This window comes from Pristiophorus japonicus, chromosome 15 (genome assembly GCF_044704955.1).
Source record: "Pristiophorus japonicus isolate sPriJap1 chromosome 15, sPriJap1.hap1, whole genome shotgun sequence".
Taxonomy (NCBI): domain Eukaryota; kingdom Metazoa; phylum Chordata; class Chondrichthyes; family Pristiophoridae; genus Pristiophorus; species Pristiophorus japonicus.
Window position 1 is genome coordinate 68004825 of NC_091991.1, and position 14561 is coordinate 68019385.

The following is a 14561-nucleotide window of genomic DNA, read 5'->3' on the forward strand; positions in this document are numbered from 1 at the left end:
CATTGGTTGGCTTTGTTGAACACTCCACCAATTTTGCTTCCGTCTCCCTCCCCCCTCCCCCCTCCACCTCGTCAGCCCTGTTAATACTTTCCTTCATAATTCTTGGTTGCTGCTATCATTTAAACAGCGCCATATAAAGTGGGGTGTATAAGAATTTCTTTGGTAGTTTCAAAAACACTGCATAAAGAAGACAAGTTAATGAAGGACTAACAAATACAGGTACAATAAAACCAGAGACATTTTGTCTACACCCATCACTACCCTAGGATCTGTGTTTATAGAACCTGCCACATTTACTTGGACATGTCAGAGAAGACCTGATTGCTGTCTGTGCTTCACAAGAGTAGCTGTCACAGGCTTCACGACAACCTGCAGACAACATCTGGAACAGGATTGACTCTTCCCATAAAAGGGAAGGTTGCTACAGTATCAAGCATTTATGCTACTGAACTTTTCTACACCATTAAGGGGAGCAATTTGAAGTACACACGGGTATCAAGCATGTGACAAACAAGAGCAACATGTTCACTATATAAAGAAAGCAAGAGCTGGACAGGATACTGAGCTTTCATCAGATGGCAGCAGTTCCTTGAAAGTAAATCATTTGGGGCATTGGAGCTCATCATATCAACTCTATGACCTACATAAACAGAAAGGGTTTGCACTCAATTAATGTTCAGGTGGTATCCGAACAACAACTTACTATTATATAGCGCATGTAACATGGCAAAACATCTCAAGTATACATAAATATCATTATGTCATTGGCCATGACCCAGAAAACTGCCATGATACTTTCATTGTGCAGCAGGCCACAGCATCTACAATTATCTGAAGGAGAAGAAATACTAGTCTGGGTGTTCCAACAGATATTATTTCAAAAAAATACCAATTTGAAAAAATAAAATACTGGATAGGTGGCTCTTAGGGTGGGCAAGAAATCCAACGGTTTCTCTTTGGAGTCGAGCCAGCAGTAATAGCATAAGGAAGCAGGCAATCGGGCAGGGGCAGTGCGTAGTAAGATGGGAAGATTTTGGTGGGGCTAGGAGGAACATTCATGCTCCTTCTTGGCCCTACAAAAGTCAGTGCCACAGCATTTTTTGAACAATTTTTGGAGAAGCCTACAGCAGTCCTTTTAAAGACTGCTGGCTTGGCCACTCAATGCTCAGCCCCATTGTGGCTTGTTCTGCTCAGTGAAACACCAAAATTGCACCAGGGTCCTATAGATTTATATCTTTAAGTAGGCACCTGCATGTTTCAGATGGGAGTGCTGCTCACCTATTTCCTGGCCAGCCCCAAAATTGTGGCAGAGTATATGAACCGGGCAGTAAGTGCTGCTCATGATTTCTGGCCCAGCACCACCTCAGTCCCACCTAAAATCACTGACAAAAAACAGCCCAAGTATGTGCCAAAGTACTGTGATTGTATACAGTGTTCCAAATGGAACCTTCCAGGCTGCTATACCACATTGCTAAATAATGTGAGTCAACAACATTCATACATTTCTTTAAAATCTGTTAAATAAAGTGTTGAAGTTGATGTTCATGAAATGAATGAATCATTTTGATTTAGAGATAGAAATTGAATTCCAGTTATAAAAGAAATTCTATGAAAAGACTATTTAGCATTTAAAATAAAACAAAATCATTTTGGGGCTGTATTAGCTCCTGTTCACAAAAAAGGGGGAAATACTCTTTTTCTTTGTAACTTCTGAAATAATACAAACACACAGTGGATAATTTTCAACTTCACCATCTGGGTGGTAACTCAGAGTGAATCATCTGCCCACGGTAATCGATGGGTCGAAAATCGGGCGTGCTCCACAATGGACCTCACCACCAGCTTGCTCCCAGGCAGCCAGCTTGTAAATTACTCCCATGGTTTCGTCATTTGTATTCCTTGTAATATTTTAAGAAGTCATTTATTTTTTTAAAGTAGTAATGTTCAAATAAAAGACCCAAACTGTCTTTTTCCTTCAGCTGCTAGGAATTGACGCGTGGTCTTTGTTTGATACAGTTCTGAACACTTGATGTTAATCTCGTCTTTCTTGCACTAAACCTCACCTAAATCTCCCTGAATAGATCTTTACAGACACAAACCCAGCTTGAAAGATTTACGCTCTGCTTGCCTTTCCTAAAGAGATTATCCAAGACAAGCCCTGGGAAGATTTATCCTGTACGACTGCAGAACGCTAGCTGATGTAATTTGTCATCAGCTTTGGGTTTCAGGTGGGGTGGTGGCACATTTAGTCCTGCAATTTCTGCTCTTAATGCTATGAAGAGAAAAAAGCACTCAGCGAAGTGTTGACGGAATGCAATGTTAAACACAATCTAATCTCTGCCAGAAACAGGTGCCTACAAAAGGTCTAGCCTGTGTACAATAGGAATTGGTATATGATCACAGAAAAGCCTCGGACAGGTCTGTACATATCAGTAACAGAAATTTCCATTGTATCACTCTCATGTTTTCTTTGTTACATCTTCAATTTCCTGAAATAACATGCTTTGAAATTTTGATTGAGTGCGTCACATGTGCATTTAAATGTAAACAGTTTCCCTTTGGACAAATCTATTCAGATATTTTTTTCTTAAACTGATCAACAGAAGTAGACTGAATATGGATTCCGGGCAGTAATCCAAACTGTCTGAATACGATCTGTTCGGAATAACTGGATCAGGATTGAACTTTTGTCACAAAAGGTTCAGTCTAATGTGAAATTCTTATTATATTTTGTCATTTATATATTTGATGGTAATATTTGAATAAGATTTCAGCCTTCTCACTACAATTTCACAAGAAGACAGTGGTAAGCATGTGATGGCATTTTTGTTAAACAAGGACAGAACCAGAGGATAAATGGGGCTGGTGGGTAACACAAATTAAGTAATTGTGCTCACTAGGGAGGCGAATCAAGAACCAGGACTGGCTGAAGAATGAAGACCAGGAATGGGACTACCTAATGTGTGGAGGTACTTTGTGAATAAATTGCAAACTGGTGCTGATTTCAGATGAGGCCAGCACTCAGTGTTGTCAGGCTCCTAATGTTAGGATTTTCCTCCATGATCTTGCCAAAATCAAGCGGGACTATAGTGAAGAATGAATGAAAATATATGTGTTGAGGCCCATTGCCATCATATTGCCCTGATCAGGATTTCAATGCCCCCAGCTCCTGCTGAGACTGCTGCTGCTGGTTACTCCTTCCCAGCCTGCTCCATGCAAATAGCAGCAGGGGTCGGGGCCTAATCCTAACCCTAACCCTGTAGGACTTCCCTCTTGCCTACCCCACATAGGGTTGCCATGTGGAAGATTGTAGTAGGCCCTGGATAGCAACTGTAATGGTCCTGTGTTCCCTATTGGAGGAAGAAGGTCATGTAGCAGCCTCCTGTCCCTCCAATCTGGCCCCCAAAGACTTAGCCTGGTTGATCCATTCCCAAGTTTTCACCATCACTTCCTTTAGCCAGCAGACAGGAAAATCAAGCACCAGCAAATTTGACTTTTGACCTGCAGGGAGACAACCTTCGCATTCAAGGCAACCTAAACTGGAAACTGAACTGAATGGTAATTGAAACTCCACCCATCATTATATAAGTTCATAAAGTAGACTCAGAAATAGCAAAACCATCAATATCTTTGCTATATAAATGAGCTGCTAATGCCAACAGAAGAAATAGAATCAGAAATATAATTTGGCTTTGGTTCAGTTCTCTGGATGGATTAATAACTTGCCACAGTATTAACCCATCCAGATCTGAAGGTGTTTTTAAAAAAGATAAAATATTTATTTTCCTGCACTTTGAATAGCTGTTATCATTAAAATCAAAAAAGGTACTGGGAGGGTGAAATTGGGTATTGCCCCGTTTGGGGAGTTAACTTTTAAAAGTTTGAAAAATTAACAGCAGGTGCTAATCATTTCAAACTTTTAAAAAGTTCGGCGTTTGCGCTCCAAGAAGGAAGTGGAGGGCGAAATCAAGCACTTTACTTCCTTCCTGGGGCACAATGGGCAGCAGGCAGGGCAGTGAGTGGAGCAGTGTTGAAAGGGTCCTTTCCTCCCTGAAAGGGAAGGGCCATCACTGCAGGCTCTGCAAAGGAAAAATGACTTACCTTCTCCACGACGGCAGCTGCGATCCCGCGCAATCAGCCCGGCACTCCAGCAGGGTGCTAGGCTGATCGATCGTGGGCAGGAACCCGTGAAAAAAATGACAAGAGAGAAGGTCATTTCTAAAAAAAAACTTACCTCGCCATCTCACCTTTAAGCATCGCCCCCGAAGTGGCCGGATCCCCGATGAACGCCGCCTGCAGCTGTCAGTTTTGGCCCTGCGATGCTGCAGGGGGTGGAACGCAATTTTGGGTCCGGGGCGCTGCGCATGGTGATGACGTCATGATTTACGCGCGAAGGAGATCGGGGTGCAATGCCATATCGCCGCCGCAAAACTCCCGCCGAATAAAGCGGGAGTCGCTGATCCGGCCGCGCCCGGTTGCAAAACTATTTGCGCCCCATTATCACCTCTGGGGGCACTAACGGGTGGTGCAAAGGAGCCCAATTTCGCCCCCCAGACGTTCATTTGAACCATATCTGAGAATACAGACTAGAACAGTGTCAGTAATCCTCAACATACCAATGAAGGGGAGACAAAATGGACCAAGATTTCCTATTTCCCTTCCCCTCTCTGTCCACCAGTAAAGTAGGGGAGGAGTGATGATGCATTTTATCTCTGGTGCTGGACACCCATCCTCATTTTCTAGTCTGCCTAAGATGAGGTCATGAAATGTTGATGAATAATATTTGCTGTTGGCGATCAAAGGAAATGTATTTCATGACAAGGGTACTGATTTTACAATGCACATTTGATTTGTATCCTAAGCAATATTTCTGAATTAGAACTTCTCACCAAAAGGTGGTTTATTTTTGGTGTGGTTTGTTGCACCTGCCAAGATGCCAACAACTATTTCTCAGAGCCTGGCACACCTATCTGGAAATTATCATGGAAACTGCCTTCTCAGGGTATAAGGCCAGTCAATAGGTAAACCTAAAGTTGTGCTATCTGTTGCAGGGATACCTGCAGCATAGGGCTGTCGCATCCAGTGACATCCGGGTCAGCTGTTGTCTAAACCTTGCTTCCATCTCCCTGCGGGCACCATCCTCACAACCATCTCAGGCAGCACTATTTCCAGCAAACAGGACACCATTGTTGGGCTGTTTTGTTATTTGCCTGCAGACTCGTGCCTGCACCCTTCCCTTTATTTTTGCCTGTTGCTTCTTAGTTCCCTGCCTGTTCAGCCATGAGTGAGGCATCTAGTGATGCCTTTCAGGCTTTGCAAAAGCTTTCTGAAGTTTCATCTCCCTGTTGTGAAATTCTTTTTCAATTGTTCTCATTGCTTTAAATTTCACTTACACACAATTTTCCAGTTCCATCACTGGCGTGCCTGAATCTGCACCTGATGCTATGCAAATATGCTGGCCTTGGAAAACTGGATGTCAGGGTACATTTCCATTTCAATCTGTCTAAAACCCATTCTTGCATAAACTACACCAAATACAGAAAATCCACGATTTGGCCTTGAAATTAGCATGCTGCCAAGGAGTCACTTTCTCATCGTGAACTCTGCCTGAATACCAAGATCAAAAGGAGCAATAAGCGTTATCATTTTAACAAAAAAAAGTTCCTCTGGTTCCATTTACTGCTTTGCAATAATCGGTAAAGTTATATAAATGTTTCTTTACAATTTTGTGTGAACTATTTCAGGTAGTTAACAGATCTTTAATCTTCTGAAGGAACATTCAAATGCTGTTGCCATGCCAACTACAGCTGTATTGTGCGCAGTTTACATGTCTGAATATTTACATTTTTTGAGTGCTGAAAAACCATTGAAGGCTGATGATGCATTACAAAGCAAACAGGAACTGACCTTTGCATGTTTTCCCATCAGGCTGCAGTGTGAATCCAACAGGACAACTGCACCGGACTCCTGTTGCGGTGTCTTTGCATGTACGATCGCAGCCTCCATTATTCACAGCACAAGTTTCTGTCAGGAATAAATTCAACATGGAACGCATCTTTGAGCTTCAGCAATATCAGATTGTCTTGTACTTCAAAACACACATGATAATAAAAATTTCATTACCGTTTAACCCTTGGAAGTCTCATCATTAAAAAAATGAAGTGATTTTTATCTAAAAAAACTAAGTTAGAAGGAAAATGCTCTGTGTGATGTACAATGCATTAGAGTTTTATTTCTTTAAGATTTTTTTTTCCTGCTTTTCTTGAAAATGCTGACTCATACTGGAGTACAGTTCCACAGGTGCTCAGGTACCTGACTCAAGAGGACATTGTTCATCTGTAACACTTGACAGTGGGACCAGTCTGATCCCATCACCATCAAAAGTCCACACACAAATAACTGCCAGCAGGGACCTTGAGATAAAGATTAGAGATTAGAGTAGGACTTCAGCTAATTACCTTCATAGCCCAGGAGCACTGATCCCAGTTGTAATGTACTACTGCCTTCCAGCCCAAATGAGCTAACTCATGAAATACTGGAATCAAACCAGAGACCTTCCATGTGTACCTTGATTCTGCACTGAGCAATGCTTTTACAAAATGAGCCATCAAAGGAGCTTTATTATTTTTTTTCTTAATCAACAAAACTATTGAAATTTATTCTTGATAGATGCTAGAAAGCATGATTGTACATTGCATACCTTAAAGGAAATTCAGTAGCTGGCCTTATGGGTAGAATAGAATTAATACCCATAAATGGCACAATTGCACTATGGAACTGAATTAATGTTTTCAGTGGCAGTTTAAGTAATTTGTACCCATGTGTACAGGGAGGGCGGGATCCAGCTAATACACTTCCTACCTGAATTTGATATTGTTTAAAACAATGAAAGAAATGTCAATTCTATGACGGTGGCAAAATCCCTGCTGGAAGACTATCAAATTCTCACATTGGTTTTCAAATGTGGCAGGATATCTTAAAACTCTCCAGTGCATTTTTGGTAAAATTAAAATACATGAAAGCCTGATTTAAAATGAAGTGTTGGAGTGGGGGTGGAATGACCCCATGTTTAAGATAAGTATGGGGAGCCATGGTTTCCTGTCCTTTTGTGAAAAATTATGACTTTGGCACCAAGGGCCTTCATTGTACCATAATTTAAATATTTAAAGTCGTATTATGCAAAAAAAGTTCTCTATTTGAAAGAAGCTCTTAAGAGTTCCAAACTATCGGCTGAGCTATGAACCCTTATAAAATATGCCATTTCGCATCAAATAGACTAACTAATGATTCTCAACAGTTAAAGAACATTCCAAGATATCTAATAGATGCACTATTCCAGCTGGTGATGCTCTGAAATGTATTTTATTTGAAACATTTCTCTGAGGGATTACATATTTTTTATAAACTTAAATTGAATTTCTTCTCTTTCTCTCCCCACCATGAAATTCAAGACTATATTATTTCATTGCATTTTTTTTTACTATTCGTTCATGGGATGTGGGCGTCATTGGCAAAGGCCAGCATTTATTGTCCATCCCTAATTGCCCTTGAGAAGGCGGTGGTGATCCGTCTTCTTGAATCGCTATAGTCCATGTTGTGAACGTACTCTCAGTGCTGTTACGGAGGGAGTTCCAGGTTTTAACCCAGTGACGATGAAGGAACGGTGATATACTTCCAAGTCAGGATGGTGTGTGACTTAGAGGTGGAGGAATTCCCATGCGCCTGCTGTCTTGTCCTTCTAGATGGTAGAGGTCCTGGGTTTGGGAGGTGCTGCCGAAACCCATATATATTAAGCAAAGGGCGCTAATCATGGAGGATAATTCTGTCATTTATTAAGTAAACTCCAGGCTCACATGCAAGTTGTCAGCAAATTAGAATGTGTGCTGCTGGAACAGGAATGAATAGAGACCGTCATCCTGTAAAAAGAATATTCTTCAATTTTATTCATAATACAATTCTACACACAACATAGCAATGAGGAGTGTTAAAAGCTTTACCATGGGCAAAAAGGAGGTGGCTGCAGGGACGGAGGACTTCAACTTAAACTGATTTGTCACTGAGTATTCTGGAGTTGAAGTCAGCCTCACAGTGGACAGACGTCAGGACTTAATTAAGCATTTGATGCGGGGCAAGCCTGGTACACAATACTACATTTGGATTTCTAAAACATCAAGGTAATGGACATGATGCAAACTGCGCTGTGTAGGACCTACCCGAAGGCAGAAGTCCATTGCATACCAGATGGGGACATTCTGACACTGGGACGACACTGCTGGAAGCCAGGACAAAAACATATACTCATTTTGCAGGGCTCACTATAAATGGGTTTCAAACAGACGAGCAGCTGCTGCTGAAGTTCTGCACTTCCAACTGATGGAACCAGCATCCATATTGTGTATCCTCACTGTGGCCAATAGGATCGTGGCAATGTACTCATACATTTTATGGTGAGCCTGTTGCACAGCGTTCTGCTCGTGAGAAACACCTGGGGCTAGAACATCCACTTTTGAGCTTATCGTCCAAAATTGGGCGTTATTTCTGACGTGGGCTTTAAAAAAAGGTTTTCAGATCGCTGGCTTCTCGTCCATTCTTAAAACAACTAGTTTGCATTTTTGAAAATGGGCGTTACTGCGAGCGATATCTGCCGTAAAGTGTGGCCATCCTTAGCAACGGCATGGCAATGCTCGATTCTCGCGATTCAGGAGGTCAAGGGTCATCATGACATGCGCAGAAAAGAAGGCAGAGAGAGAGGGAGCTCAGAGGCACTGAAAGCGTATGTGGCTGTAGTGTGTGCTTGTTTGGCTGTTGTGGGAGGAACGACGGAGATTCACCAGCAGCAAAAAGCCCACTAAGCACCAAGAAAGAGTTTTTGTCCAACAAATAACATATAAAATGGAAGGGATGGAGGAGACCCTGGAGCTGGTAGCCAGGAACACTGGTGGCAGAGGGCTCCCAGTGATCTCGGAGCGCCGCACTGCATCCCAAGGTGACGCACCTACATTGCCAACCACACGAGAGCCAGCAGCAACATTTTGCTTATGGCTCAGAGCATGCTCCCACCTCGGGACCGTCCTCTCCCGTATCTATCCAAGCAGCGCTTTGGCCGTCACTGCCCTCCCCCCAATGAAACATCACCTGAGGACCTCCTCAGCCAGGCGACTTGGAGTCAGGAGGGTAACGGGAAGGAGTAGAGGTGGGGAGGAGAAATGAAGGGGGGGGGGGGGAAAGGATTGGTTTGTACAAAACTACTGATCATTTCAGACTAATGTTCAGTTTAAATGTTTTTTATTTAACAAAACCTTGCAGCACATTGGCTCAGATAGCTGCACCATTACACGCTGGTGATTCCTGAACATAAAAGGGTATAATCACACTTAAATTCAATCAACTTAAACTTTAACTGTCACCAAGGTGATGCCCACCATTGATGTATGACCTGCACACTCAGCAGTGTGTGAGCCTTGTACATAACACCAAAGTTCTTTCAAGCAAAGCGATCATTGATGAGCTCCTGACGTAAGGTTCTTGCAGCTATCATGCCACCATGGGCCCTTTCATGCAGTCTACAGGGGGGCGGGGGCATGGCTTCAGCATCAGTCTGATTGTCTGGCCCGATGTCAGCGTCCGCCTCCTCATCCTCTCTCTGGTGAGGTGGACTGTCAGACTCATCAGGCAATTCTTATCCCCTCCTGATAGCCAAGTTGTGTAGCATGGAGCACACCACCACGAATTGAGCTACCTGCTCAGGGTGGTATTGGAGCTCATCTCCTGAGTGGTCCAGGCATCTGAAGCACTGCTTCAGCACACCAATGGTTTTCTCCACGATATTGCGAGTTGCTCTGTGGCTCTTCTTGTATCTCTTCACCGCCTCGGTGTGGGTGTCACGCAGGGGGGTCATCAGCCAGGTGGTGAGGCCATATCCTTTGTACCCAAGCATCCAGCATTGACCTTGTGGCTGATTATTAAACAAGTCAGATACAGTGCTCTCACGCAGGATGTGCGCATTATGGATGCTGCCCGGAAATTGCGCATTCACTGCTAGTATAATTTACTGGTGGTCGACAATCAGCTGGACATTCAGGGAGTGGAATCCCTTGTGGTTCCTGAAAACCTCAGCATCCTGAAAAGGTACCCGCATCGCGATGTGCGTACAATCTATTGCTCCCTGCACCTTGGGGAAGTTTGCAATTCTGGAGAATCCTAGAGCCCTCTCACTCTGTGCCTCCCTGGTCATAGGGAAGCTGATCAAGTCCCTCCTGCATGCATACAGGGCTTTAGTGACTGTCTAATGCAGCAATGTGTGGCATGCTGAGAAAGTCCGCAAATGTCGCCAGCTGTGGCCTGAAAAGAACCCGAGGCATAGAACGACAGTGCCATGGTGACTTTGACCTCGACGGACAGTGCAGTTCTGATGGGGCTGGCAGGCTGCAGATCTGCCCTTATCAGCTGGCGTATCTCAGTGATAACCTCTTTGTGGAAGCGCAGTCTCCGAAGGCAGATGGTGTCGGGCAAGTCGAAGTAAGAATGCTTCTCCTTGTACTTGCGGGGGTTGTAACGTCTGGTCCTCCTCATCTATCTGTCACTTTGTACATTGGTCACATAATGCAGTGCAGCATTCCTTCAGTGATGTTGAGTCTGCTGCATATATTTGGTCACCAAGAGATGGTGAGAAAGGACAGGCCTCATTGCAGTAACTCTCTGTTTGCCACCGATTGCACACAAACAAGGAATGTCCCGACGAACATACCTCTTCAATTCCAATCGATCACAGTGTGGTCAAGATGTTTTTAGAGATGTTCACATCAACTCCAACGACCTGTAGAGTACATCCGAACTCCGCCGAGGTTGAAGCACAGCAGCCTTTTAAAGGACGCGACATGTGATCTACAACATGGCGTCCATAACGCTGTGATTCGTTCTAGTTAGTTCCACTTTTTGTGGCTGGTTTTTTGAGCAAGCGATATTGTGGACGAAATGTGTGCGAGGTGGTGAAATTGACAATGGGCAATCTCCATGGCCGCTAGTTTGGGTAAATATGCTCTTTACGACAAAAAACAGTGGGCGGGCGTTAATATTGAATCTCTGCGTTAATTCAGTGCGGAAATTAGTGGCTGGGCGATGTTATGGGCATTGATTTCGCCCATTCTGATGATTCCGCCCAAAAAAAGTGGGTGGGCCGTGTTATTTTTACCCGACGTTAAGCACATTGGGAAAGTAACGCTCGGCGATAAGTTTCCGAAAAATTCCCATCAGTTTCCATTTTGTGCCAAAATGGGCGATATATGGGTGTTATACATAATTTCAGCAGTAAAATGGGCGTTAAGTGGGCATTAAGCAGGCAAAAAAAGTGAAGGTTCTAGCCCCTGGTACCCGTTGTTGATTCAATGAAAGCTCAAATCCATGCTTGTAAATTGTCTAACAGTCAACTCGTTACTGTGTTCCCTGTGGGATGGAAGGTAAGCAGCTTCTCTTCTGGGTCAAGTTGGCGTCAAGATTACATGATTGGTGACAGCAGTTTGCAACCAAGTTAATTCTCTGTGACAGAGTTAGTAATCCAATACGTGAACCAGGCAGGTTTGTAGTAATCCAGGGCATTATTAATGATTGGAACTGGCGGGGTACCTGTCACTAATTGCTGGGATTCTTTTCACTTGCTTGCAGATAATCCTGATAGCCAATGCCCAATGGTTAGAGTGGTCCCAGCTGGACAAACAGTGGAAAGCTTTTTAGTGCTCTGTACTGGGAAACTGTGTGCCTTTAGCTGGTTAAACTCCAACAGTAATCCTGCATGCATTTAGAGGTCACAAAGCCAATTGCTGCCTATGCTTAGAGTGTGTCCCTATGGGGAGAAAGCATGCACTTTGCATTGGACAGACAAAAATTCTACTAGTGTAGATATCTCAGCTTCTTGGTTTGGAGACTTTTAAAGATGGTGATGGGTTCCCAAGCACATCAGATACCCGACTAACCAAAAAGGGAAGATGAGAAAAAAAGGATTTGATACAAACTTTGTGAGTCTGTTATCAATATAGGCTCAATGAGGCACATTTCACTTGTATTTGATGTACAATCTGCCATGTTACCAGTTTCAATTCATGGATTAAAGTGGCTAAGGAGGCCTAAAGCCTCAGTGATGCACCTCAACAGAAAAGTTCTCTACTCGACATCAGAGTGGGAAGAGCTACAAGAAATAATTCACACTCGGACTATTACGAGAGAGAGAGCTTATCATGATAGTGCCAAAATAGGACTAACCAAGCATTTAATGTTGAGGTAAAAACTACAAAGTAATCCATTTTCACCTGGTTCAACAGACTGTGAAAGAGTAGGTAACAATTTATATGATGAAGGCAGTTATCACACCAAAATGTTAATACCAGAATGTGAATTGTAACCTCCAAACGTAGATTATCCAAGATTGTTGAAGTGGAACTACACATAGATGAATCTATGCATCTTGTCACACAATAACATGAAAAATGCCATTCCCAGAAAGAAAATCAAGGGAAAGCTAAAAGAGCCAACATAAAATTAGATAATTAAAATAATACAAGGTACAATTGGATGGACATTGCCTGAACCAACATCTAGAAATCCCGGTAGTGTCCAATTATGTGTGGACATGTGTGCTATAAACTAAGCAAAGAGAGATATGACTCACCTCGCTACTTGAAATTGTGCAAATAGTGCTTACCAATAATATACTCTTCGATACTCATTTTGGGTTCTGCCAGAACTGCTTAACTCGAGACTCTATCACGGCATTGATTCGGACATGGACGCAAGAGCTGAATATCAGAGGAGATGCAAGAGTAGCTACTCTCGACAGCATTTGACTAACAATGTGACCAAGGCACTGAAGTCAATGTTTTGAATAGGAAAGTGACTAGAGTGAAAGGAAGATGGCTGTGATTGCCGGAGGTCAGTATTCACAGCCCCAGACATCACTCCAGGAGTTCCTCAGGAAAGTGTGCTTGACCCAACCATCTTCAGCTGCTTCTCTGTTATTTGCCGATGATTCCATGGTGTTCAGCTATTGCTCAATAATGAAGTAACATATGAAAGTAGGACCAGGATAATATCCAGGCTTTAGTGACAAGTGGCAAATAATATTCACACCACACAGGTGCCAGGTAAAGACCTTCTCAAACAAAAGAAAACCCTGTCATCTGATCTTGACCTTCAGTATCACCAGCATTGCCGAGTTCCCCACCATCAACATCTTGGGGAGTTATCATTGATCACGTTGAACTGAACTAGCCATATCAACAAGGGCAGGGCTGAATTCTGTGTACTCCATGACACATGGCACATCTCTTGACCCCCTCAAAGCCTCTCCATCATCTACAAGGCTCAAAACAGGAATTTGATGGAATACTCATCACTTACATGAACGAGTGCAGCCACAATAACACTCAAGAAGCTTATCATCATCCAGGATAGATCAGTTAATTTGATCAATGTCCGTACCACAGGGCTCAGTATTGACTCCCTCCACCACCAGCACACTGTCTACAGTAGGTACTCACCAAGGTTTCTTTGACAGCAGTCTCCTCCCCTGCAACCTCAACCAAGGAAGACATGAGCAGGAATGCTGGGGGAACAACGCACCTCCATGTCCCCCTCCAAGGGACATCCTGATTTGGACATGCATCACCATTTCTTTTTCATTGCTGGGTCAATATTTGGAAGTTCCTAACACCATTGTGGGAGCACCATCAGCACAAGGACTGCAGCAGTTCAAGGAGTTGCCCACCACAATCATCTCAGGGCAACTAGAGTTGGGCAATAAATGCAGCCTTGCCAGCCTCAACAACATCTTGAGAACAAATTTGATTTTTTAAAAAACGAAATAGATCTTGAGCATTCTCCAAATTAGATCTTGGGGTCCTTCATTGAAACATCTGTGAACTCATCTGGAAGCAAGTCATCCTTGTTCGAGGGACGGCCTATGATGATGATTCCGCTTGCCATTGGATTGGAAAGAAATTGCATTTTCTTGATTTCAGGTCATTCCAAAGTGTTTCATAGCCAATTAAGTACTTTTTGAAATGTAGTTACTATTGTAATGTAGGGAAACACAGCAGCCAATTTGCACACAGCAAGATCCCACAAACAACAATGCGATAACTGACCAAATAATCTGTTTGTTTTTTTAAAGTGATGTTGGTTGAGGGAAAAATATTGGCCAGGTCACGAGGAGAACTCTCCCGCTCTTCTTGAAATATGCCACGGGATCTTTTACATCCACCTGAGAGGACAGACAGGATCTCATCTCAGCTGAAAGACTGCACCTCTGACTGTTTCAGTACTGCACTGAAGTGTCAGCCTGGATTATATGCTCATGTCTCTGAAGTGAGGCTTGAAGCCATAACCTTCTTTCAGAGATCAGAGTGCTACCATTGAGTCAAGGTTGATACTGGTTTTTTCCTCACCAGATTGAAATCAGGCCAGAGAGCTGTTATACCATAACATTTTTCATACGTTGTTCTCAAACAGTATTAAAAAAAACTGAAATTTAGGGTCTCATCTGCAGCCACAACATTCCACAAAGTTATCCA

General features: G+C 43.2%; 1 protein-coding gene across 2 annotated transcripts in view; it reads right to left on the bottom strand.

Annotated features, from left to right (window-relative positions):
* Positions 1-14561, bottom strand: part of scube1 (signal peptide, CUB domain, EGF-like 1) — a 413776-nt gene that overhangs the window by 121750 nt on the left and 277465 nt on the right. For both annotated transcript variants that reach the window (XM_070901675.1, XM_070901674.1), the window contains one exon: positions 5908-6024. In XM_070901675.1, coding sequence (XP_070757776.1) covers positions 5908-6024 — 117 coding nt within the window. The remainder of the gene's footprint in view (positions 1-5907; positions 6025-14561) is intronic.